The following is a 25,314-nucleotide window of genomic DNA, read 5'->3' as shown; positions in this document are numbered from 1 at the left end:
ACACACTAGTCATATTTAACACTGGTGCTGGAAAACAAGTCAGATCACTGAAATAGTAACCCTATACAGTGAAGGAAATAAGTATTTGATCCCTTGCTGATTTTGTAAGTTCGCCCACTGTCAAAGACATGAACAGTCTAGAATTTTTAGGCTAGGTTAATTTTACCAGTGAGAGATAGATTATATATAAAAAAAATAAAAAAAATCACATTGTCAAAATTTTATATATTTATTTGCATTGTGCACAGAGAAATAAGTATTTGATCCCTTTGGCAAACAAGACTTAATACTTGGTGGCAAAACCCTTGTTGGCAAGCACAGCAGTCAGACGTTTTTTGTAGTTGATGATGAGGTTTGCACACATGTTAGATGGAATTTTGGCCCACTCCTCTTTGCAGATCATCTGTAAATCATTAAGATTTCGAGGCTGTCGCTTGGCAACTCGGATCTTCAGCTCCCTTCATAAGTTTTAGATGGGATTAAGGTCTGGAGACTGGCTAGGCCACTCCATGACTTTAATGTGCTTCTTTTTGAGCCACTCCTTTGTTGCCTTGGCTGTATGTTTCGGGCCATCGTCATGCTGGAAGACCCAGCCACGAGCCATTTTTAATGTCCTGTTGGAGGGAAGGAGGTTGTCACTCAGGATTTGACGGTACATGGCTCCATCCATTCTCCCATTGATGCGGTGAAGTAGTCCTGTGCCCTTAGCAGAGAAACACCCCCAAAACATAATTTTTCCACCTCCATGCTTGACAGTGGGGACGGTGTTCTTTGGGTCATAGGCAGCATTTCTCTTCCTCCAAACACGGCGAGTTGAGTTAATGCCAAAGAGCTCAATTTTAGTCTCATCTGACCACAGCACCTTCTCCCAATCACTCTCAGAATCATCTAGATGTTCATTTGCAAACTTCAGACGGGCCTGTACATGTGCCTTCTTGAGCAGGGGGACCTTGCGGGCACTGCAGGATTTTAATCCATTACGGCGTAATGTGTTACCAATGGTTTTCTTGGTGACTGTGGTCCCAGCTGCCTTGAGATCATTAACAAGTTCCCCCCGTGTAGTTTTCGGCTGAGCTCTCACCTTCCTCAGGATCAAGGATACCCCACGAGGTGAGATTTTGCATGGAACCCCAGATCGATGTCGATTGACAGTCATTTTGTATGTCTTCCATTTTCTTACTATTGCACCAACAGTTGTCTCCTTCTCACCCAGCGTCTTACTTATGCTTTTGTAGCCCATTCCAGCCTTGTGCAGGTCTATGATCTTGTCCCTGACATCCTTAGAAAGCTCTTTGGTCTTGCCCATGTTGTAGAGGTTAGAGTCAGACTGATTAATTGAGTCTGTGGACAGGAGTCTTTTATACAGGTGACCATGTAAGACAGCTGTCTTTAATGCAGGCACCAAGTTGATTTGGAGCGTGTAACTGGTCTGGAGGAGGCTGAACTCTTAATGGTTGGTAGGGGATCAAATACTTATTTCTCTGTGCACAATGCAAATAAATATATATCATTTTGACTATGTGATTTTATTTTTATTTTTTTTATATAATCTATCTCTCACTGGTAAAATTAACCTAGCCTAAAAATTCTAGACTGTTCATGTCTTTGACAGTGGGCAAACTTACAAAATCAGCAAGGGATCAAATACTTATTTCCTTCACTGTATATATGGAGTTGTATGTATGTGGAGCTGTATATGGAGCTGTATATGGAGTTGTATATGGAGTTGCTTATGAAGATGTCTATAGAGATGTATATGGAGCTGTATATGGAGTTGTATATGGAGCTGTATATGGAGTTTTATATGGAGTTGTATATGGAGATGTATATGGAGTTGTTTATGGAGTTGTATATGGAGTTTTTCAAAGAGCTGTATATGGAGTTGTATATGGAGTTGTATATGGAGTTGCATATGGAGTTGTATATGGAGTTGTATATGGAGTTGTTTAAAGAGCTGTATATGGAGCTGTATATGGAGCTGTATATGGAGTTGTATATTGAGTTGTATATCGTGTTGTTTATGGAGCTGCATAAGGAGAAGTATATGGCGTAATATATGGAGTTGTATATGGAGTTATATATGGTGTTTATAGGACATTTGAGCTTACTGGTTTTGTGAATGAGGTTTCGTGTCTTTCTAACCCTTGCACCTCATCTGGATTACTGACCTACTACTCTTCTTGATTTCAGCTAATTTGTCTTCACTATTCAGTTTGTGCCCCTTTGTACTTAGATTTGGCTCCCGTATTCCTCTGTTCCGACCCAGTCTTTTTTTTTTTGTTGCTGCCTTTGACTGATTAATCCTTACCTGGCAAGATGACTATAAGATTTCAGTTTCTACTTACAACCACTATGTTTTTTTACTTCAATTCCACCAACATTACCCAGGGAATCAACACACTCGTAAAGGGATTATCTATCTCAGAAAACCCATTGTCATACACCCTATTAGTGAATTCAGAGTAAATAGAGGGGTGTCCTCTGTTCAGGTCCTCATCTCTTGGTCAGAGTGGAGAGCGGTTATAAAGAGCGTCTCTCGCTCTAGAGGACCTGTCCTGTCCTGTATTACATAGATAACACATTGATATTAATAAACACTATGTAATGCTTAATTTCCCCTGTGGAGGCGCTGCAGGGAACCTGAACACTTACTGCCTGATTGCTGGGGGTCCCAGCAGGAGGATGCTTTGTGATCAGCTTATTGTCAAGGGGTCTTTCTAACAACTAGGGATTGTCCAGAGCAGACCTTTAAGTCTTGAGGGCGCCAATGTTTTAGAAAACAATGCCGAAATAATGAGAAAGGTGATTCTGGTGAAATGTGCCACAATAGTTTTACACAAATATTCAAATGTAGATATTACACACTAGTCATATTTAACACTGGTGCTGGAAAACAAGTCAGATCACTGAAATAGTAACCCTATACAGTGAAGGAAATAAGTATTTGATCCCTTGCTGATTTTGTAAGTTCGCCCACTGTCAAAGACATGAACAGTCTAGAATTTTTAGGCTAGGTTAATTTTACCAGTGAGAGATAGATTATATATAAAAAAAATAAAAAAAATCACATTGTCAAAATTTTATATATTTATTTGCATTGTGCACAGAGAAATAAGTATTTGATCCCTTTGGCAAACAAGACTTAATACTTGGTGGCAAAACCCTTGTTGGCAAGCACAGCAGTCAGACGTTTTTTGTAGTTGATGATGAGGTTTGCACACATGTTAGATGGAATTTTGGCCCACTCCTCTTTGCAGATCATCTGTAAATCATTAAGATTTCGAGGCTGTCGCTTGGCAACTCGGATCTTCAGCTCCCTTCATAAGTTTTAGATGGGATTAAGGTCTGGAGACTGGCTAGGCCACTCCATGACTTTAATGTGCTTCTTTTTGAGCCACTCCTTTGTTGCCTTGGCTGTATGTTTCGGGCCATCGTCATGCTGGAAGACCCAGCCACGAGCCATTTTTAATGTCCTGTTGGAGGGAAGGAGGTTGTCACTCAGGATTTGACGGTACATGGCTCCATCCATTCTCCCATTGATGCGGTGAAGTAGTCCTGTGCCCTTAGCAGAGAAACACCCCCAAAACATAATTTTTCCACCTCCATGCTTGACAGTGGGGACGGTGTTCTTTGGGTCATAGGCAGCATTTCTCTTCCTCCAAACACGGCGAGTTGAGTTAATGCCAAAGAGCTAAATTTTAGTCTCATCTGACCACAGCACCTTCTCCCAATCACTCTCAGAATCATCCAGATGTTCATTTGCAAACTTCAGACGGGCCTGTACATGTGCCTTCTTGAGCAGGGGGACCTTGCGGGCACTGCAGGATTTTAATCCATTACGGCGTAATGTGTTACCAATGGTTTTCTTGGTGACTGTGGTCCCAGCTGCCTTGAGATCATTAACAAGTTCCCCCCGTGTAGTTTTCGGCTGAGCTCTCACCTTCCTCAGGATCAAGGATACCCCACGAGGTGAGATTTTGCATGGAACCCCAGATCGATGTCGATTGACAGTCATTTTGTATGTCTTCCATTTTCTTACTATTGCACCAACAGTTGTCTCCTTCTCACCCAGCGTCTTACTTATGCTTTTGTAGCCCATTCCAGCCTTGTGCAGGTCTATGATCTTGTCCCTGACATCCTTAGAAAGCTCTTTGGTCTTGCCCATGTTGTAGAGGTTAGAGTCAGACTGATTAATTGAGTCTGTGGACAGGAGTCTTTTATACAGGTGACCATGTAAGACAGCTGTCTTTAATGCAGGCACCAAGTTGATTTGGAGCGTGTAACTGGTCTGGAGGAGGCTGAACTCTTAATGGTTGGTAGGGGATCAAATACTTATTTCTCTGTGCACAATGCAAATAAATATATATCATTTTGACTATGTGATTTTATTTTTATTTTTTTTATATAATCTATCTCTCACTGGTAAAATTAACCTAGCCTAAAAATTCTAGACTGTTCATGTCTTTGACAGTGGGCAAACTTACAAAATCAGCAAGGGATCAAATACTTATTTCCTTCACTGTATATATGGAGTTGTATGTATGTGGAGCTGTATATGGAGCTGTATATGGAGTTGTATATGGAGTTGCTTATGAAGATGTCTATAGAGATGTATATGGAGCTGTATATGGAGTTGTATATGGAGCTGTATATGGAGTTTTATATGGAGTTGTATATGGAGATGTATATGGAGTTGTTTATGGAGTTGTATATGGAGTTTTTCAAAGAGCTGTATATGGAGTTGTATATGGAGTTGTATATGGAGTTGCATATGGAGTTGTATATGGAGTTGTATATGGAGTTGTTTAAAGAGCTGTATATGGAGCTGTATATGGAGCTGTATATGGAGTTGTATATTGAGTTGTATATCGTGTTGTTTATGGAGCTGCATAAGGAGAAGTATATGGCGTAATATATGGAGTTGTATATGGAGTTATATATGGTGTTTATAGGACATTTGAGCTTACTGGTTTTGTGAATGAGGTTTCGTGTCTTTCTAACCCTTGCACCTCATCTGGATTACTGACCTACTACTCTTCTTGATTTCAGCTAATTTGTCTTCACTATTCAGTTTGTGCCCCTTTGTACTTAGATTTGGCTCCCGTATTCCTCTGTTCCGACCCAGTCTTTTTTTTTTTGTTGCTGCCTTTGACTGATTAATCCTTACCTGGCAAGATGACTATAAGATTTCAGTTTCTACTTACAACCACTATGTTTTTTTACTTCAATTCCACCAACATTACCCAGGGAATCAACACACTCGTAAAGGGATTATCTATCTCAGAAAACCCATTGTCATACACCCTATTAGTGAATTCAGAGTAAATAGAGGGGTGTCCTCTGTTCAGGTCCTCATCTCTTGGTCAGAGTGGAGAGCGGTTATAAAGAGCGTCTCTCGCTCTAGAGGACCTGTCCTGTCCTGTATTACATAGACAACACATTGATATTAATAAACACTATGTAATGCTTAATTTCCCCTGTGGAGGCGCTGCAGGGAACCTGAACACTTACTGCCTGATTGCTGGGGGTCCCAGCAGGAGGATGCTTTGTGATCAGCTTATTGTCAAGGGGTCTTTCTAACAACTAGGGATTGTCCAGAGCAGACCTTTAAGTCTTGAGGGCGCCAATGTTTTAGAAAACAATGCCGAAATAATGAGAAAGGTGATTCTGGTGAAATGTGCCACAATAGTTTTACACAAATATTCAAATGTAGATATTACACACTAGTCATATTTAACACTGGTGCTGGAAAACAAGTCAGATCACTGAAATAGTAACCCTATACAGTGAAGGAAATAAGTATTTGATCCCTTGCTGATTTTGTAAGTTCGCCCACTGTCAAAGACATGAACAGTCTAGAATTTTTAGGCTAGGTTAATTTTACCAGTGAGAGATAGATTATATATAAAAAAAATAAAAAAAATCACATTGTCAAAATTATATATATTTATTTGCATTGTGCACAGAGAAATAAGTATTTGATCCCTTTGGCAAACAAGACTTAATACTTGGTGGCAAAACCCTTGTTGGCAAGCACAGCAGTCAGACGTTTTTTGTAGTTGATGATGAGGTTTGCACACATGTTAGATGGAATTTTGGCCCACTCCTCTTTGCAGATCATCTGTAAATCATTAAGATTTCGAGGCTGTCGCTTGGCAACTCGGATCTTCAGCTCCCTTCATAAGTTTTAGATGGGATTAAGGTCTGGAGACTGGCTAGGCCACTCCATGACTTTAATGTGCTTCTTTTTGAGCCACTCCTTTGTTGCCTTGGCTGTATGTTTCGGGCCATCGTCATGCTGGAAGACCCAGCCACGAGCCATTTTTAATGTCCTGTTGGAGGGAAGGAGGTTGTCACTCAGGATTTGACGGTACATGGCTCCATCCATTCTCCCATTGATGCGGTGAAGTAGTCCTGTGCCCTTAGCAGAGAAACACCCCCAAAACATAATTTTTCCACCTCCATGCTTGACAGTGGGGACGGTGTTCTTTGGGTCATAGGCAGCATTTCTCTTCCTCCAAACACGGCGAGTTGAGTTAATGCCAAAGAGCTCAATTTTAGTCTCATCTGACCACAGCACCTTCTCCCAATCACTCTCAGAATCATCCAGATGTTCATTTGCAAACTTCAGACGGGCCTGTACATGTGCCTTCTTGAGCAGGGGGACCTTGCGGGCACTGCAGGATTTTAATCCATTACGGCGTAATGTGTTACCAATGGTTTTCTTGGTGACTGTGGTCCCAGCTGCCTTGAGATCATTAACAAGTTCCCCCCGTGTAGTTTTCGGCTGAGCTCTCACCTTCCTCAGGATCAAGGATACCCCACGAGGTGAGATTTTGCATGAAGCCCCAGATCGATGTCGATTGACAGTCATTTTGTATGTCTTCCATTTTCTTACTATTGCACCAACAGTTGTCTCCTTCTCACCCAGCGTCTTACTTATGGTTTTGTAGCCCATTCCAGCCTTGTGCAGGTCTATGATCTTGTCCCTGACATCCTTAGAAAGCTCTTTGGTCTTGCCCATGTTGTAGAGGTTAGAGTCAGACTGATTAATTGAGTCTGTGGCCAGGAGTCTTTTATACAGGTGACCATGTAAGAGCTGTCTTTAATGCAGGCACCAAGTTGATTTGGAGCGTGTAACTGGTCTGGAGGAGGCTGAACTCTTAATGGTTGGTAGGGGATCAAATACTTATTTCTCTGTGCACAATGCAAATAAATATATATCATTTTGACAATGTGATTTTCTGGTTTCTTTTTTATATAATCTATCTCTCACTGGTAAAATTAACTTAGCCTAAAAATTCTAGACTGTTCATGTCTTTGACAGTGGTCAGACTTACAAAATCAGCAAGGGATCAAATACTTATTTCCTTCACTGTATATGTCTCAAACACACAATTCATGCCACAAATGAGTTCTAGTATTTGTTCAAAAATATATATAGTTTATTATTCCATAAATATGGATAACCCCCAGAACCCACACAAATATACATACACAATTAAAACATACTTAAAATGGTAGCTCTAAGACCATCAGCAAAGTGCCAGCATAGCCATAAAGGTATAGTAATTACATAATATGCAACAGGTTAACAAGGAGAAACAAATAAAGCATATAATATACCTCTGTCTCAATTCCCCCTAACACAATCCACAATCTTATACAGTGATATACCGATGGTGATATTATACACACATTGGTCAGGGATATGGTATGATCTCAATTATCTGTAGCTGGCATGATGGCTGTCATTGGTCTCAGGAAAAAACACCTCGACGCGCGTTTCGCACCCTTCGTCACCTCCTGACGTCTACAACTATTTTGTAGCACAAATTGTGTGTTTGAGACATATATAGGGTTACTATTGTTTGGATTATGTCTTGCGCTAATACTTATGCCCAAAAGGTATTATAGGTGCTAATTTCAGATCACTGAAATAGTTGACTTATTAGTGGTCAAATATAAAATGTTGCATCTTATTTATGGTTTGAAGATTGTTCCGTAATAAGGACTATTATATGTAGTCATGTCTTATTATTTTAACAGGCCTAGAGAGGTTAATGGTCCAGCTCCAGTCGACTGTCAGCTAAGCAGCTGGGGAACATGGACTGAATGTGACTCATGCACAAAAAAGAAGGTAAAATATTGTATATCCATTTAATGTTTATGGGGACGATGGACAGCCAAGTATAACGCTCGGCTGTTTCTGTAGTCCCCATAGACAGTTAATGGAGTGACAGCAAACATGCCCAACCACCGCTTCATTCAAAATCCTCCTCACTACAATTGTGCAGTGGACCAGGGGTTGGAACCCCCATTATAGTGATCGGTGGGGGTCCTAATGATCACACATGTGTTAACTATCCTGTTGAAAGGTAAAAAATGTCCTTAATTGGGAAAACCCTTTTAATAAAAGCAATTAATGCCAGGCAGCTGCTGCCAAGGCAAATTAGATCATTGGGTGCATCAAAAGAGGCATAGATGCACACGACGAGAACATAGTTCTACCACTTTATAAATCTCTAGTAAAACCACACATGGAATATTTTGTACAAATTTTGGGCACCAGAGCACAAGAAGGACATAAATATATCAAAGATCAATACAGAGATCTCTATCGTGATTATTTATACCCATGACTGTAACTATAAAAAAAGGGGGCATACTCTACGTAGGAAAGAAGGTTTCTACACAAACATAGAAGAGGATTCTTTACTGTAAGAGCAGTGAGCTCTCTGCCAGAGAAAGTTATTATGGTGAATGCATTGAAAGAGTTCCAAAAGAAAAGGAATTTTTTTCTAAGACGAGGGAAAATTGACTTCTGCCCAGTAGGGGTTTTACCTTCATCTGGATCAACGTTGCAGGAGAATAGTCTGAACTGGATAAATGTATGTCTTCTTTTAACCTTACAAACTATGATACTATGTAACTCACATAACCTGCGGAATACACAAAAGGAGATAACACAAAGGTGGAAATAAAGATTAAGGCTCTGCAAAGGTGTAATGCTAATACACTATATGTATGATGTTGCTGCAGTGCAGATTGGGTTAAAAAATAATTAAAAGCATCACGAGTCTAGAATCGATAGAAGTGATCTCGGAGATAATATTCGCAAGATAGTGACAGATTATGACTACTTGCCAACTCCTGGAAAAGGGGAGATCTCCAGGAATTCTGGAAGAGCTGGTAAATCTCCCGGGTCCCCCATTTCCTCTTTAAATTATACTAGATTCTCGCCGTTCCTGTAGTCCTCCTTACTCACGGCCATCACTGCAAACAACGTCCTGACGCTGGCCTACATCGGGAAGTTACCTGAAGCAGCATTCGGGAGCTAAGAGGTCTACAGGAAGAAGCTGCCATAGACCTCCCAAGAATCACTACATGGGACCCGCACAGTAAAACTTTTATTGAATGAATGGGCTTAATTTAATAGGCAATAATGTGCAAACATGAGGCCCATTATTTAACAGGGCCCAACTCATCTTTTTTCACCCTCCCCCAAAACCCACCAAATATATAATATGTCTGAATGGTGCATAAAAGACATATTATTCCAGAAGACCAGAAAAATCATTAGGCCAATATGCATAGAAAGGGGAATAACATTATGTTTATGCTGCAGTACGATCACCTTCCCTCAGATGTCCACCAAATATATATTGGGGTAGGTTGGAAAGAGTTCTCTGGGCAATTGTTAGCCAATTGAGGCACAGGTCATTAATTGGAATGGGGGGGGGTGGAGGGAGTAAGAAGAGAGGGGAATGAGTTGAGAAGTGGAGTTGAGTATATTGGATGCTAGTAGGTTATAGGAAAATGTTATGAATTTAAAGGGGTTGTCCAGGTTAGAAAACCCATTGTCATACACCCTATTAGAGAATTATGGGGTCTGTTCAGGATCCTCATCTCTCGGTCAGAGTGGAGAGCAGTTATAAAGAGCGCCTCTCTCTCTGGAGGACCTCTCCTGTTGTGCATTACACAGATAACACATTTCTATGAATAGGCACTGTGTAATGCTTAGTTTCCCCTGTGGTGGCGCTTCAGGGAAATTGAACACTTACTGCCAGGTTTCCTCACAGATTACAGCTGATCACTGGGGTTCCCAGAAGAATAACAGTTTAGGGTATGTGCACACACACTAATTACGTCCGTAATTGACGGACGTATTTCGGCCGCAAGTCCCGGACCGAACACAGTGCAGGGAGCCGGGCTCCTAGCATCATAGTTATGTACGATGCTAGGAGTCCCTGCCTGGCTGCAAGACAACTGTCTCGTACTGAAAACATGATTATACTACGGGACAGTTGTCCTGCAGCAGGGCTGGGACTCCTAGCATCGTACATAAGTATGATGCTAGGAGCCCGGCTCCCTGCACTGTGTTCGGTCCGGGACTTGCGGCCGAAATACGTCCGTCAATTACGGACGTAATTAGTGTGTGTGCACATACCCTTATTGTTAAGGGACCCTTCTAACAAGTAATGATTGTCCAAAGTGGAGAACCTCTTTAACTAAGCAGATTTCACAATTAGGTATCTGGGGAAAGAGTCAGTGGAATCTGTAATGGCGGCCATATCGGGGGTCACTTAGTTGCCCCAGATACAGATACAACCAATGTTGATTTAATATAATTTTTAATAATAAAGCAAGAGGACATCTCAAGGAATTATATTCAATAGTGATATATATTTTTAATTGTGGTGGAATTGCTCTTTAAATTTTAAAGCTGGCCATACACATTAAATATTTATCAGAAGATCCCAACCATGGGCTGAAAACAAGGTCAGGTGGCTTGATTTGAATGGGCACTGTGTAATGCTTAATTTTACCTATGGGGGCACTGCAGATAAATTGATCACTTACTGCCCGGTTTCCCCACGGATCTCAGCTGATCATTGGGGGTCCCAGTAGAGGGACACTTTGTAATAAGCTTATTGTAAAAGGACTCTTCTAACAAGTAGGGATTGTCCAAAGTGAAGAACCCCTTTAAAGAAAGGAAAAGTGAGAATGAAACCCATAAGCTTTGTTAAAAACAGAGGCGGACACAGACAGCAAAGGGCCCACGTGCAGGAACAGTACAAGGACCTATTGCTCTCTGAGCAACCCACCCTTTTTAACAATCCCCCAGTCATTGTGACCTAGGAAATTTATAAGCTTCCTCCCTTACGTGCAATATAATAGACAGTAAGAAGATGTGAGATGCTTTTAACAGGGGTCCAATGGGTCCCCTTACCCACTGGGCCCTATGCAGCGGCACAGGTCATACATATGGTATATTTGCACTTGTGAAAAACTGAGGACAAGTCTCGAAAAAAAAGTGTAGAGTAGTCCCTTCTAGATCTAGATGAAGAAGATCCTTAGCGGACGCAAGTTCATGAAGGTGTAGGAGATGACACGAGAACATCCACATAACACAAATGTAGACATTGTATATAACATGTATGTTGTATTCTTTAGTATCGCTCTCGAAGCATTGAAAGATTTGGCCAGTTTGGTGGGGCTCGCTGTCTCAGCTCTTTAGGAGAAGTTCAACGTTGCAAAGCAGATAAGCCTTGTGTGGAAGAAAAGATTGACTGTGGAAATGACTTTGAGTGTGAAACAGGTAAAACTGGTGGAACTGTTTATTAAATGGAGTGGTCTCCAACCGGTGGCTCTCCAGCTGTTACAAGACTACAACACCTATCATACCCTGACAGCCATAGGTTGCAGGCCACTGTCCTAATGTATCTTGCTAATGGACCATTCATGAGAAAGCTTGGTGTCAACAACTCCTATGGCAACTGAATATACTCTTTAAAGGGATTCTCCAGACATTTTTTATTGACGGCCTATCCTTAGGATAGGCATTCAATATCAGATTGGTGGGGTCAGACTTCCAAAACCCCTGCCGATTAGCTGATTGATGGGGTCGCTGCAGTCTTTTCTTAGTACAGGCTCAGTGCCTTACACATCCATAGTGGCTGAGACTCGAATTGCAGTTACGGTCCCATCCAAGTGAATGGGACTATGCTGTGCCTGGTAAACACTAAAGAAACCACAGTAACGAGTGCCGCGGCTCCTCCAAGCAGCTGATTGTCAGAGGTGCTGGGATCTCAATATGATGACCTATCCTAAGAATAGGCCATCAATAAAAAATGCCCGGAGAACCCCTTTAACCCCTTCCCACACTGTGCTGTACATTTACGTCATGGAAGGGAAGTGCTTCCCACACTGTGCCTTATGTGGAATCTGAGATAACTCCGATCCCGGGTGTTTAACTCCTTAGATATCACGATTTATAGCGACCCGCAGCATGTTAGTGGTATAACAGAAGAAGAGGGCGCCTTCTGTCATCTCTCATTGACTTACCATTTCCTTGAGAAGGGCATAATTCAGGAGTATTGCAATGTATAGTAGAAGTGATCAGAGGACCACAAGTTAAAGTTCCCTAGTAGAAAAAAATCCAATGAAAAAAAAATCTAAAGTAAAAAAAAAAATCAAAACCCTTTTTTATTGTTTAAAAGTGTGTTCACCTATCCCCCAGAAAATAAATTAAAATGAATTAAAAATTTTGATGTGCCTTAAAATGTAGCCAATGAAAAGTAAAAGTTGTGTCACATGAAAGAACAAGTTCTCATACAGCTACTTTGACGGAAAAATAAAAAATGTTATGGCTCTCCTGAATTGCTACGTCCCGAAGCCCACATGCCCATTTAGTAAAGGGGTATTCCCAAAAATGTCTGATCGGTGCGGGTCCCTCCAAGCATGATCTACTGTTTTCCAATGTTTCCCATAGTAATGAATGGAGAGAGCCACATGGTCAGGCTGGAGAGGACTGAGGGAACCTCCGTTCTCCACATGGGAATACTCCTTTAAGGGGTTATATGGCCTGTTTTGCGTAAAATTGTGCATGTCAGCGTAGTACCGCGATGTGATATTTTTGTCTTTACAGGAAGATGCATAAAGCAGAGGTTGTTGTGTAATGATGACAACGACTGTGGAGATTATTCCGATGAAGTCTGTGATGTCAAAGATCCAAAGCCAGTTTGCCGCAATATGGAGGTTGAACTGTCGGAGATAGGGAGGACAGCCGGAGATGGGTGTGTTATTGAATTTTACTTCCAATGACGAGCGGCATCGTAGATAAGGGTCCAGGAGCTTTTTTAAGCACCACAGGCCCCTCATTCAGGACATTGGTGGGGATTCTAGGACAGGTACCCCCACCAATGTCGCAGTGATACATCATAGAAAAATATGCAATGCCCCTTTTAGGGTTTGTTTTTTCATTATTTTCTCCCATTTGGTTCTTAAAAATTTCTTGAAATTTTTTGTGATATTTCCCTTTGAATACAGAGTTAATATCTTGGGAATGGAAACAAGGAGAAATCCTTTCGACAATGAATATTTTAATGGAGTCTGTAATAGAGTCCGGGACGGAAATACGAGGACCTATTACCGCGTACCATGGAACGCCGCTGCTCTTGTTTATCAAGTAAGAAATCCAACTAGATCTGTCACACGGGATCCAACTGAAGAGTGATCCCCTTAATAATCTGCTTCTTAAAGGGGGTTTCTAGTTTTATGCAAATAAAGGGTAATGGCTGTATAATGAAGTTCTACAACTTTATTGTATTTTTTGTGCTTCAATTCTTCACCATTTTCAAGAGCTCTGTATGCTGTCAGTGAATGAATGGATTCAGAGACAGCAAACCTGTACATAGCTAGTCCTGTTCTCAGCTGAGAAGTGCTTACAATTGTCTCTAGTCCAATGAATGCTCTGTGAGCGAAATAGCCTCCCAGACTGATACATTGTAGCAAACTACCAGACAGATGTGTGCAGCTGCTGATGTGTTTAGCTCACAGAGCATTGTCTAGACTGGATATATCACAGGGAATTCGGAGACCTGCATTCTCGTGAGTGCTGGGGGTCCCAGAGGTTGGACCCCCAGCAACCAGACATTTATCATCTATCCTGTGGAAAGCAATCTTGTTTTTCTAATCCTGGAAAACTCCTTTTGGCGTTTTGGTCTGTGGCCATTGAATCTAATGCAAGGACCGCGGGCAAAAAAAATGCAAAAAAAAAGATCATGCCACTCGGGAAAAAATGCCTCTGCCTCCCATTTAATCAATGGGGGTGATTTTGGACTATTTTTGGCACCGATTCTGATGTCGTTTTTGTGTCAAAAACAGAGCCAAAAAAACTCTGTGTGAACTGACCCTAAACGCGACCCTTTAATACTCTGGGCACATCTCTAAACCACTCAGGTCATATGCTCAAATCAATACTGACAATACCCCAACCTTACCCACGGTGCCAACTTCTTGGTAAATTACAACCACTTCTGGTTACAGTGTATTATATGAGCAATCAATTCGATCGCATCGTCTAGCCCCCTAGTAAGACAGAAAAAAAATGTAGAAGAGAGTTAAACGAAACAAAGAAAGCAAAAAAAAATATCAAAACACTAAAATACCCTTTATGCCCCAATAAAAATGTTTTAATATGTAAAAAAATCTATATATATATATATATACACATATTAAAACATTTTTATTGGGGCATAAAGGGTATTTTAGTGCTTTGATTTTTTTTTTTGCTTTCTTTGTTTCTTTTAACTCTCTTCTACATTTTTTTTTCTGTCTTACTAGGGGGCTAGATGATGCGAAATATATATATACATAATTGGTATGATTGGCATAATTGGTCATTTCCAGCATCTGTAATGTTGGAAACTACAAAATTGTTATGTTATTTAACCCGTATGGTGAAAGCCGTAACAAAAAAACAATGCCAGAACTGCTGGGGTTTTTTTCACCCCGCCTCAAATAAAACGGAATAAAAAGCGATTAAAAGTAATACCGTGTGTTCCTCCAAAATGGTACCATTGAAAACTTTAACTCATCTCGTAAAAAACATGACATCTCCAGCTCCGTTGAAAGAAAATTAATAAAGTTATGGCTCTCAAAATATAGCGGCACAAGTGTTTTTATTGTGCAAAAGTAGTAAAACATTTTAAAAATATATATCAATTTGGTATCACTGTAATCGTTACAACCCGCAGAATAAAGTTAACATGTCATTTAAATCGCGTGGTGAATGCTGTAAAAACTAAACCCAAAATTCAATGGCAGAATTGCTGTTTTTTTCCATCCCCTCCCAAAAAAAATTAAGAAATTGTTTTTAAATACATTATCTGTACCCAAAATGGTGCCATTAAAGAATACAACTCTTAGGTTATGTTCACACGGCCAAATTTCAGACGTATACGAGGCGTTTGAATGGGTTTGCCGACGTACTGTGCAGACAACCTGTTATTTACGCATCGTCGTTTGACAGCTGGGTCTGTTTTCCCTTGAAAACAGCTCTGGATTTTCAGACGTTTTTGTTGACTACGTGTGAACATACTCTTATACAATAACTTGTTATACAGCTGTGTCAACAGAAAAACAAAAAAGTCAAGTCTTTCGGAAGGCAGGGATGAATAACACAAATAGTAACATCCCGTGATGAAGGCTAAGGGTATGTTCACACTCTTAACAAAAAACTTTTGAAAATGAGGCGTAAAAAAATGACCAGTCGGAACAGAACGCCGTATTTCCTATTGAAATCAATGGGCAGATGTTTGTAGGCATTCTTCTTCCGATTTTTCAGCCGTTTTTCAGAACATTTAAAGCCCGAAAAACGGCTGAAAATAGCACGTGTGAACATACCCTAAAACTGGCTGCAGCGCTAAGGGGTAAACGGAAAAATTCCTTCAATGGGATTAACGGGACCTTATGGGTGCCGGAATCTCATATGTTGTGGATTCTCGATTGTCGAAATGTATAGAAAATTTATGTCAAAGGGAAAGGAAACTCGGGTAAAACAGGCCAGAATAAAATATTAGAACAAGATATGCTATTTTGTTTTTTAATCAGATAAATCTCCCTGTTCAGTCTTCTGGTCTGTATTTTGGGCAAATTTATATTATCATGCAGTTCTGTATCAGAATTTTTGGATTATTAGATTAAATTAATTTCATATTTTTTAATGTATTTTTATGTTTTCTTATTCCTATTCACAGACAAAAGCTGACAAATCCTTTACTACAGAGACCTTTAAAAACTCTATGGAGCTGCTGTCTAAAATTATCAAAGAAAAAACAGAACATTTTGAAGCTTCGTTGTCCTTAAAACTGACACCAACGGAACTGAAAGCCGATCTAGTGAATGTTTCAATTGGAGTGAAACAATCTAATAATGCAACGCTTTCTAAACTGAAGGAATTATCAAACATAGAGGTAAAACCAATAAACCCGGGATTTACATCTCAGGAGCCGGTAGGCACAGATTGTCTGGTGTCTTATACTCCGCCCATCATGCAGGCCACACCTACAGTCATGGGGTTATAGTGTTTGCCTGCTCTTGCAAAATAAAGCATAAAATTGTGGTGTGCTTATTACAACATCTAGTGCCCCCTGGGTGCCCGCCTCCTCTGCATTGTTCGCCTTGTCCCTTCATGTGTGTCCTCCTCCTCTGTAGCCTTCCCTTTGTCTCTCCCTGGGTGTCCTCCTCTGTAGTCTTCCCCTTGTCCATCCCTGGGAGTTCTCCTCCCCTGAAGTCTTCTCCTTGTCCCTCCGGGTTGTCCTCCTCTGCAGACTTCCTCTTGTACCATCATGGTTGTCCTCCTCTTCAGCCTTACTCTTATCACTCCTGACCTTCCTCTCTGTAGCCTTCCCCTTGCCCATCCCTGGGTGTCCTCCTCTCCAGTCTTCCTCGTGTCCCTCCCTGCGTTTCCTTCTCCTTTGCAGCATTCCCCATGTCCTCCCCTGGGTGTCCTTCTCCTTTGTAGCCTTCCCAAAGTCCCTCCCTGGGTTTCCTTCTCTGTAGCCTTCCTCTTTTCTCTCACTGGGTGCCCTCTGCAATTTGCCCCCTCGTCCCTCCAGGGATGTCCTCCTCTGCAGCCTTCCTCCTGTCCTTCCCTAGGTGTCATCCTCCGTTGCAGTCTTCCCCGTATCCCTCCCTAGGTGTCCTCCTTTGCACCCTCAATCTTGTGCCTGGGTGTCCTCCTCTGTAGCCTCCATCTTGTCCCTGGATGACCTCCACAGCAGCCTTACTCTTACCACTCCTGGATGTCCTTCTCCTCTGTAGCCTTCCCCTTGCCCCTCCCCTGGGTGTTCTCCTTCTCTGTAACCTTCTCCTTGACTCTTCCTGGGTGTCCTCCTCTGCACCTTTCCCTTGTCCCGCCCTGGGTTTATTCCTTCTCTGTAGCCTTCCCCTTATCCCTGCCTGGGTGTCCTCCTACTCTGCCGTTTTCCACTTGTCCCTCCAGGGATGTCCTGCTCTGCAGCCTTCTACTTGTCCCTCCTCTGCAGTTTCCCCATTTCCCTCCCTGGGTGTCCTCCTTTTCTGAAGCCTTCATTTTTTCCCTCCCTGGATTTCCTCCTCTGCAGCCTACCCCTCATTACTCCTGGGTGTCCTCTTCTTCTGCACTCTTCCCCTTATTTCTCCCTGGTTGTCCTTCTCCTCCAGGGGTGTCCTATGCAGCCTTCCCTTTGTCCCTTTATGGGTGCTCTCCTCTGCAGTCTTCCCTTCCTAGGATGTCCTCATTTGCAGCCTTCCCATTCTCTCTCCCTTAGTGCCCTCCTCGGCAGCCTTCCCATTATTCCTCCTTGTGTGTCCTCCTTCTCCTCTGCAGCCTTCCCCTTGTCACTCTTTGGAAGTCCTCCTGTCAATCCCACAGCATTGTAATCATCTAACTAACATATAGTTATGCAATGCTTAATTCTTTTGGCAACGTATCCACTGAGTAATTCCTTGGGCAAGGCCTGACTCTGGGATTTTAAAAAAAAAACAATTTAAGAGTGAATCCCTGTGTCATGCTCCACCTCTTTAGGACCTGCGCTAGGCATAACACAGTGGATCAATATTTTCTGGAGTATTCCTTTAAAATCACTTGTTCCAGCTTCCTGTCCCTTCACAACCATAAGAGAAGAATATGAACTGTGAAATGTAGTAACAACAAAACTGTTGTCTCATTGAGAGCCCCTGTATTAGATCATATGGACATAGTAAACGGGAGTCTTCTCTCTATGAGGCAGAACTATAAGAGGGGATCCTGCTCTGATGGCCCCAGTTCTTCCATGTATTATATGGATGACCATTGATTTGAATGGATGACATTTAATGTATAGCCAGATGCGGCTACAAATTCCGGACTCATGGAGTTCAGATGATCTCCTTATCGGCTTATTTTTATTTATTTTTTTAAATACGTTGTCTTCAGGATCAATCATTCCCATTAGTTACATATGTGATTTATTAATAACCCAGTTATATGTCTTCTCTTCTGCAGAATAAAGAATTTATGAGAATTTCAGGAACCGTCCAGTTGGCAACTTTCCAGATGAGAACAAGGAGTTTCATGTTATCTAACACTTTTATTGAAGACATTAAGAGTTTACCATCTTTCTATGACAAAGCAGAATATTTTTCCCTCCTGGAAATGTACGGCACTCATTACACTGTATCTGGAAATGTTGGCGGAAAATATGACCTGGTGTACATCTTGGACACTGCTTTATTACATAGTAATGGTGAGTATTTTATCCTGATTGGAAGAGCCAAAGACGGCAGGTTCCTATGTTTCTTCTTTACTAGTTTGTTCACTTTGGGCAATCAGTGTCCTGCTGTTTAAATGGGACGTATCATGAGCAAATGTAATATTATTTAAATCAGGTTTTTATGATCAACATATTTATCTAAAAAATGTTGGTAATCATTTTTTTGTTTGACTATTCAATTCATACACTGGTCACTAAATCAGACATAATAGGCTGACGTTTCCTTTTTTTAGCAGCTCACTTGTCAGCTTTGCTCTATAGACTGGGACAAGATGAGCAGAGTCATATTGTTGTTATTATTGGTGGGTGAATTTGGGGTCATTTTTTTATATATTGAAATGCCTTTATTTGATGATTAAAATAATTTTTGTAATTGACTTTTATTTAAAAAGAAATTCAAATTTTTGAATCACAGAACATAGAAGCTGCGGATAGACGTTCTGAGCCAAATCCATCAGTGAGCTGCACTGACGGCTCAGCTAACAGCGGCTCCTGTGTGCTCCTGAGTGAACTTCTAAGCTCAGTTCTGATTAAGTCAAAGTGGATCTATTTTTATTTCATCGGAACTGAGCTTAGAAAATTAATAAAATTCAACTCAGTAAATAAAAAAAAAGGTGTACATATTTTTTCTTATGACAGTCTATTGTACTGCTGGAGGCCTAAATAAGGCAGGATAGTAACATTATGCACTATACACACACAGATAAGGCTCTGTATACAACTTCCCTGTCATTCCCTGGTCTCTGGTGGAGGGGCTGTACTCTCACTTTCTGGAGACTGTAAGGGTATGTTCACACGCAGAGTCAAAAACGTCTCAAAATACAGAGTTGTTTTCAAGAGAAAACAGCTCCTGATTTTCAGACGTTTTTTGTGCCACTCGCGATTTTCGCTGTGTTTTTCGCTGCGTTTTTTTACGGCCGCTTTTGGACCTTTTTTCAATAGAGTCTATGGAAAACCGCTCCAAAAACGTCCCAAGAAGTGTCCTGCACTTCTTTTTCGCGGCCTTTTTTTTTACGCGTAAAAAAACTCCGCAAAAAACGCTCCATCGGAACAGAATGCCGTTTTCCCATTGAAATCAATGGGCAGATGTTTGAAGGCGTTCTGCTTCCGATTTCTCTGCCGTTTTTCTGACGTTTACGGCCCGAAAAACGCTGAAAATAGGCCGTGTGAACATACCTGGCAGCTGCAATAAAGCATACACATTCTAATGCACTGACTATACCAGGGGCCTCAAGCACGCGGCCCGCGGGCCGCAAGCGGCCCCTGAGGCTGTCATCTGCGGCCCGCGGGACACAGAGGCGCTAGTATCGGCTCTGCTCTGGTACTCTGTGAAATCCCTGACAGCGCTGTCCATGAATGGACACGCGATGTCAGGGTCTTCCCCAGAAGGGAGTCGTAAGCAGAGCGCTAGCATAGGCTCTGCTCCGGGACTCCTGGAATTCCCCCGATATCGCTGTCCATGAATGGACACGCGATGTCTGGGGCTTACCCAGAGCCTGAGTCCCGGGCAGAGCGCTAGTATAGGTTCTGCTCCGGGACTTTGTGGAAATCCCTGACATCGCTGTCCATATATGGACAGTTTTGTCAGGGTCTTTCCCCAGAGCGGAGTCCCGGGCAGAGCGCTAGTATCGGCTCTGCTCCGGGACTCTGTGGAATCCCCTGACATCACTGTCCATGAATGGACACGCGATATCTGGGGCTTCCCCAGAGCCTGAGTCCCGGGCAGAGCGCTAGTATAGGTTCTGCTCCGGGACTCTGTGGAAATCCCTGACATCGCTGTCCATATATGGACAGTTTTGTCAGGGTCTACGCCAGAGCAGAGTCTCGGGCAGAGCGCTAGCATAGGCTCTGCTCCGGGACTCTGGAATCCCCTGACATCGCTGTCCACATATGGACAGCGATGTCTAGGGCTTCCCCAGAGCTGGACAGTGATGTCAGGAGCACAGCTGGAGTCCCAGTAGGAGCACTAGTAGCGCTCTGCCCGGGACTCCAGCTCTGGGTTTGCCCCTGACATCTCTGTCCATATATGAACATTGATGTCAGGAGCAGAGCTGGAATCCCAGGCAGGGTGCTAGAAGCGGCTCTGCTCTGGGACTCCAGCTCTGGGCAAGCCACTGACATTACTATCCATATATGGACACTGATGTCAGTTGCTTCCCCAGAGTTCCGCAGCAGAGCCTATACTAGTGCTCTGCTCTGGGACACCGGGCCTGGGGTTGCCCCTGACATCACATTCCGGTCCAGGAGGATCCCCTGACGTCACGTTGTATGAATAGTGACATCAGGGGCTCCTCCAGCAGAGGAATCCCTGGCCAAAGCGTCGGCAACGCTCTGACTGGGGATTCCACTCCTAGAGGGATCCCCAATGGACCAATCTACTGGGGGGGGGGTGTGGCATTATCTTGAAGGGGTGTGTGTGGCAGTATCTACAGAGGGCACTGTGGCAGTATCTACAGAGGGCACTGTGGCAGTATCTACAAAGGGCACTGGGCAGTATCTACAGAGGGCACTGTGGCAGTATCTACAGAGGGCACTGTGGCAGTATCTACAGAAGGCACTGTGGCAGTATCTACAGAGGGCGCTGTGGCACAATCTAAAAAGGGGCTGCCTAATTTTGACATTTGTGTGTCTGCCAAACGCTGCCAACTGAGCCGCCGGACTGCATTTAGCGACACAAACTGTAAAACTGGATTGTTGATATAAGCACGTGGAGAAATCTCGCAAATTTCCGGTAAGTTTAAACCTAGCACTATTATTATAGTAATGTAGTATTATAGTAATGTAGTATTGTTATAGTAATGTAGTATTAGTATTATAGTAATGTAGTATTAGTATTATAGTAATATAGTGTTATAGTAGTTCAAATAACTAAATACATTACAAAATTATTGTTAATTATCAAATTTGAAAGTAATGCGGCCCGTCAAATTCACATTTTTTCTACATGTGGCCCACTTACCCGGCCGAGTTTGAGACGCCTGGTCTATACAGACAAAAAGGGAAAGGAAGTCTGTGCCTCCAATATTGCTGCCACCAGGGCCACATTATTTATTTTTCTTCTACATACTTCTATTTAAGACTAAAATCACATACATGATACATTCCATTTAATCAGACACCTAAAGAGGATCTCCAATTGCAAATATTATGTACAAAAATCAGATTAATATGGCAGTAATAGACAGCAAATATATGGTAGGAGTATTGCTAAACCTCCATACCCATTCCCTGCCACCAAATTAGAATATTATATAAGCCCAATTTCAAAAATGATTTTTAATACCAAAATGTTGTCCTACTGAAAAGCATGTCCAGTATCTGCCCTCAGTACTTGGTCGTTGCTGCTTTTGCATGAATTACTGCATCAATGTGGCGTGGCATGGAGGCGATCAGCCTGTGCCACTGCTGAGGTGTTATCAATGCGGCGTGGCATGGAGGCGATCAGCCTGTGGCACTGCTGAGGTGTTATGGAAGCCCAGGTTGCTATGATAGCGGCCTTCAGCTCGTCTGCATTGTTGGGTCTGGTGTCTCTCATCTTCCTCTTGACAATACCCCATAGATTCAATATGGGGTTTAGGTCAGGTGAGTTTGCTGGCCAATCAAGCAGAGTGATAATGTGATTATTAAACCAGGTTGTAACATCTATGGCCGAGGGCCGTCGTTCAGACTTACCCTCTGACGACCCCGGCCATAGATATCTGTGTTCTCGGCGATATCTTCCTTCCAGGCGACAACTTACGGGTTCTCTGACTATTTACCGCAGGGCGCGCGTGCACGTCCTTAAAGGGCCAGTACGCGTCCAGCTGTCATCATTCAATAGTTAGCCCAAATTGCTGCTGGACTATAAAAAGGGCTCTGCCCACTTGATCCTTGCCTGAGCGTTGTTGTATACCTAAGTTTGTCTTGCAAATGGTCTCCCAGTGTTTTCCAGTTCCCAGTGTTACCCGTTCCTGCTGCCAGTACCCTGTATCCCGTGCTATCGTATCTATAGTGAGAGTCAAGTCGTGTTTTACGCTGCATCTACTAGCCAACTACTGTGAAAGTCAAGTCATGTCTTCCGCTACATCTACTGACCATCTACTCTGAAAGTCAAGTTGTGTCCCCGCTACTGTCTACATTGCTTCAGGTACCCGTTCTGGACTATAGACATTGTTTTGTACCTAGTTGGCCAGCTGCTACCACGCTATGCGGTACGACCCAGTGGGTCCACACCACGCGCCATGACACAGGTATTGTTACGTTTGGCAGCGTGGGCAGGTGCCAAGTCCTGCTGGAAAACGAAATCAGCATCTCCATAAAGCTTGTCAGCAGAGGGAAGCATGAAGTGCTCTAAAATTTCCTGGTAGACGGCTGCGTTGATATAACACAGTGGACCAACACCAGCAGATGACATGGCTCCCCAAACCAGCACTGACTGTGGAAACTTTACACTGGATTGCAAGCAAGTTGGATTAATGCCTCTCCACTCTTCCTACAGACTATGGGACCTTGATTTCCAAATGAAATGCAAAATTTACTTTCATCTGAAAACAGGACTTTGGACCACTGAGCAACAATGTTGGTCCACTGTGTTATATCAAGTCCAGAGTCAACGCAACCTTCGCGGCCATTACAGTACCCCCCCCCCCTTACACCCCCTCATCTTGGGTCCAGAGTGAAAGAGGAACTTTTTAATGAGGGTAGGGGCATTAAGGTTCTCCACTGGTTCCCAGGACCTCTCCTCAGGACCAAATCCTCTCCAGTCCACCAAATATAAAGTCCTTCCTCCTACCCACTTGCAGTCCAGGATATCCTTCACCTCAAACACATCAGATGAACCGCTGGGAGCAGCTGCAGGACTAGGATTTTTACTGTAGCGGTTCAGGACCACAGGTTTCAGGAGGAACACATGAAAGGAGTTGGGGAATCTGAGGGTAGAAGGCAGCCAAAGCTCATAGGAGACAGGGTTTATCTGTTGTATTATTTCAAAGGGCCCAAGGAACCAGGGAGAAGATTTGTATGAGGGCACCTTCAAACAAATGTTACTTGAGGATAGCCAGAACTGAGGAGGAACTTTTCTTCTTTTATCAGCATGCTTTTTCATGCGGTCCACTGCCAGGAGGATCGCAGACTTAGTTTGCTGCCAGATGTGAATAAATGAAATAATTTTCTGCCGGTACTTGAGTCATGGCTGGCACAGGAAGAGGAACTCGAGGGTGCTGACTGTACACAATGTTGAAAGGAGACGAGGCAGTATACTCACTTGTGTGATTGTTGTACGAGAATTCCACCCAAAGCAGAAGTTGTACCCAATTGCCGTGTTGGGCTGAAAAGAAATGACGGAGATAGTTCTCCAAAATTTGATTGTTCCTCTCCACTTGAACATTGGACTGTGGGTGATAGGCAGAAGATAAGTCCAGTTTTACATCTAACAAGTTGCACAGGGCTCTCCAGAACTTGGATGTAAACTGTACACCCCAGTCTTAGACAATATGCAGAGAAAGTCTGTGTAGCCGGAAGACGTGCAGAATAAAGAAATTTGCCAGACGAGGAGCAGGCAGGAGGCCAGTCAGTGGAATAAAATGTGCTATTTTAGAGAAATGATCCACTACTACCCAGATCGTAGTACATCCAGCTGAAGGAGGAAGGTCAGTGATAAAGTCCATAGCGATATGCTGCCAAGGGGCATCAGGAACAGGCAGGGGTAGTAGCAGGCCAGCAGGTGTGGTGCGGGTAGATTTGTTCGAGGCACAGTTCATACATGAGGAGACAAAGTCCGCAACATCTCCAGGTAGAGTGGGCCACCAATAGTGACGAGCTATCAAGTCCTGTGTCTTACGGACACCAGAGTGCCCAGCTAGTTTAGAGTTGTGTCCCCAGCGGAGAATTTTCTTCCTGTCAGCAAGACAGACAAAAGTCTTTCCAGGAGGAATATCTCTAATTTGCCGAGGGTTAGCAGCAATACTCCCAGGAAGATCAATAATTTATTGAGGAGTCTCCTCTGAGTCATTGGTTTCGAAGGAGCGAGACAGGGCGTCAGCCTTCACATTCTTGTCTGCAGGACGGAAGTAAAGCAAAAACTGAAATCGGGCGAAGAACAACGACCATCTGGCTTGGCGTGGATTTAACTGTTGAGCCGATTGTAGGTACGTGAGGTTTTTGTGGTCTGTATAGATGATAATAGGATGGATAGCACCATTCAGCAAGTGTCTCCACTCCTCTAAGGCCAACTTGACAGCCAACAAATCCCGATCCCCGATGGAATAGTTGCATTCTGCTGGGGAAAATAATTTTGAGAAGAAGCCACAAGCCACCATCTTGCCTTTGGAGTTCTTTTGGCATAGTAGTGCTCCCGCACCTACGGAAGAGGCGTCCACCTCCAGAAAGAACTGCCGAGAAGCATCAGGGTGATGGAGAACAGATGCTGAGGTGAAAGCGCTATTGAGATCAGTAAACGCTGATTCTGCCTCTGGAGACCAAATCTTGGAGTTCACCGCCTTCAATGGTGAGGGCCAAGATTGGAGCAGTCAGAGATGAGAAGTTCTGGATGAATTGCCAATAGAAGTTTGCAAATCCCAGAAATCATTGTATGGAACGAAGACCCTGCGGTCGTGGCCATTCTAAGACGAATCTCACCTTCTCTGAATCCATCTTGAGACCACGGTCAGATACGATGTAGGCATGGATGGGCAGAGAGTTGCTCTCGAACACACATTTTTCTAATTTAGCACATAGGCAATTCCCCCTTAACCAC

General features: G+C 42.9%; 1 protein-coding gene across 1 annotated transcript in view; it reads left to right on the top strand.

Annotated features, from left to right (window-relative positions):
• Positions 1 to 25,314, top strand: part of LOC142663518 (complement component C9-like) — a 42,432-nt gene that overhangs the window by 3,466 nt on the left and 13,652 nt on the right. The window contains exons 2-7 of the mRNA XM_075842244.1: positions 8,050 to 8,140; positions 11,458 to 11,602; positions 12,932 to 13,079; positions 13,333 to 13,471; positions 16,044 to 16,259; positions 18,314 to 18,554. Coding sequence (XP_075698359.1) covers positions 8,050 to 8,140; positions 11,458 to 11,602; positions 12,932 to 13,079; positions 13,333 to 13,471; positions 16,044 to 16,259; positions 18,314 to 18,554 — 980 coding nt within the window. The remainder of the gene's footprint in view (positions 1 to 8,049; positions 8,141 to 11,457; positions 11,603 to 12,931; positions 13,080 to 13,332; positions 13,472 to 16,043; positions 16,260 to 18,313; positions 18,555 to 25,314) is intronic.

Source organism: Rhinoderma darwinii, chromosome 1, assembly GCF_050947455.1.
Source record: "Rhinoderma darwinii isolate aRhiDar2 chromosome 1, aRhiDar2.hap1, whole genome shotgun sequence".
Classification (NCBI taxonomy): Eukaryota; Metazoa; Chordata; class Amphibia; order Anura; family Rhinodermatidae; genus Rhinoderma; species Rhinoderma darwinii.
Note: the sequence above shows the minus strand (reverse complement) of the source record. Positions and strands in the feature narration are given on the sequence as shown.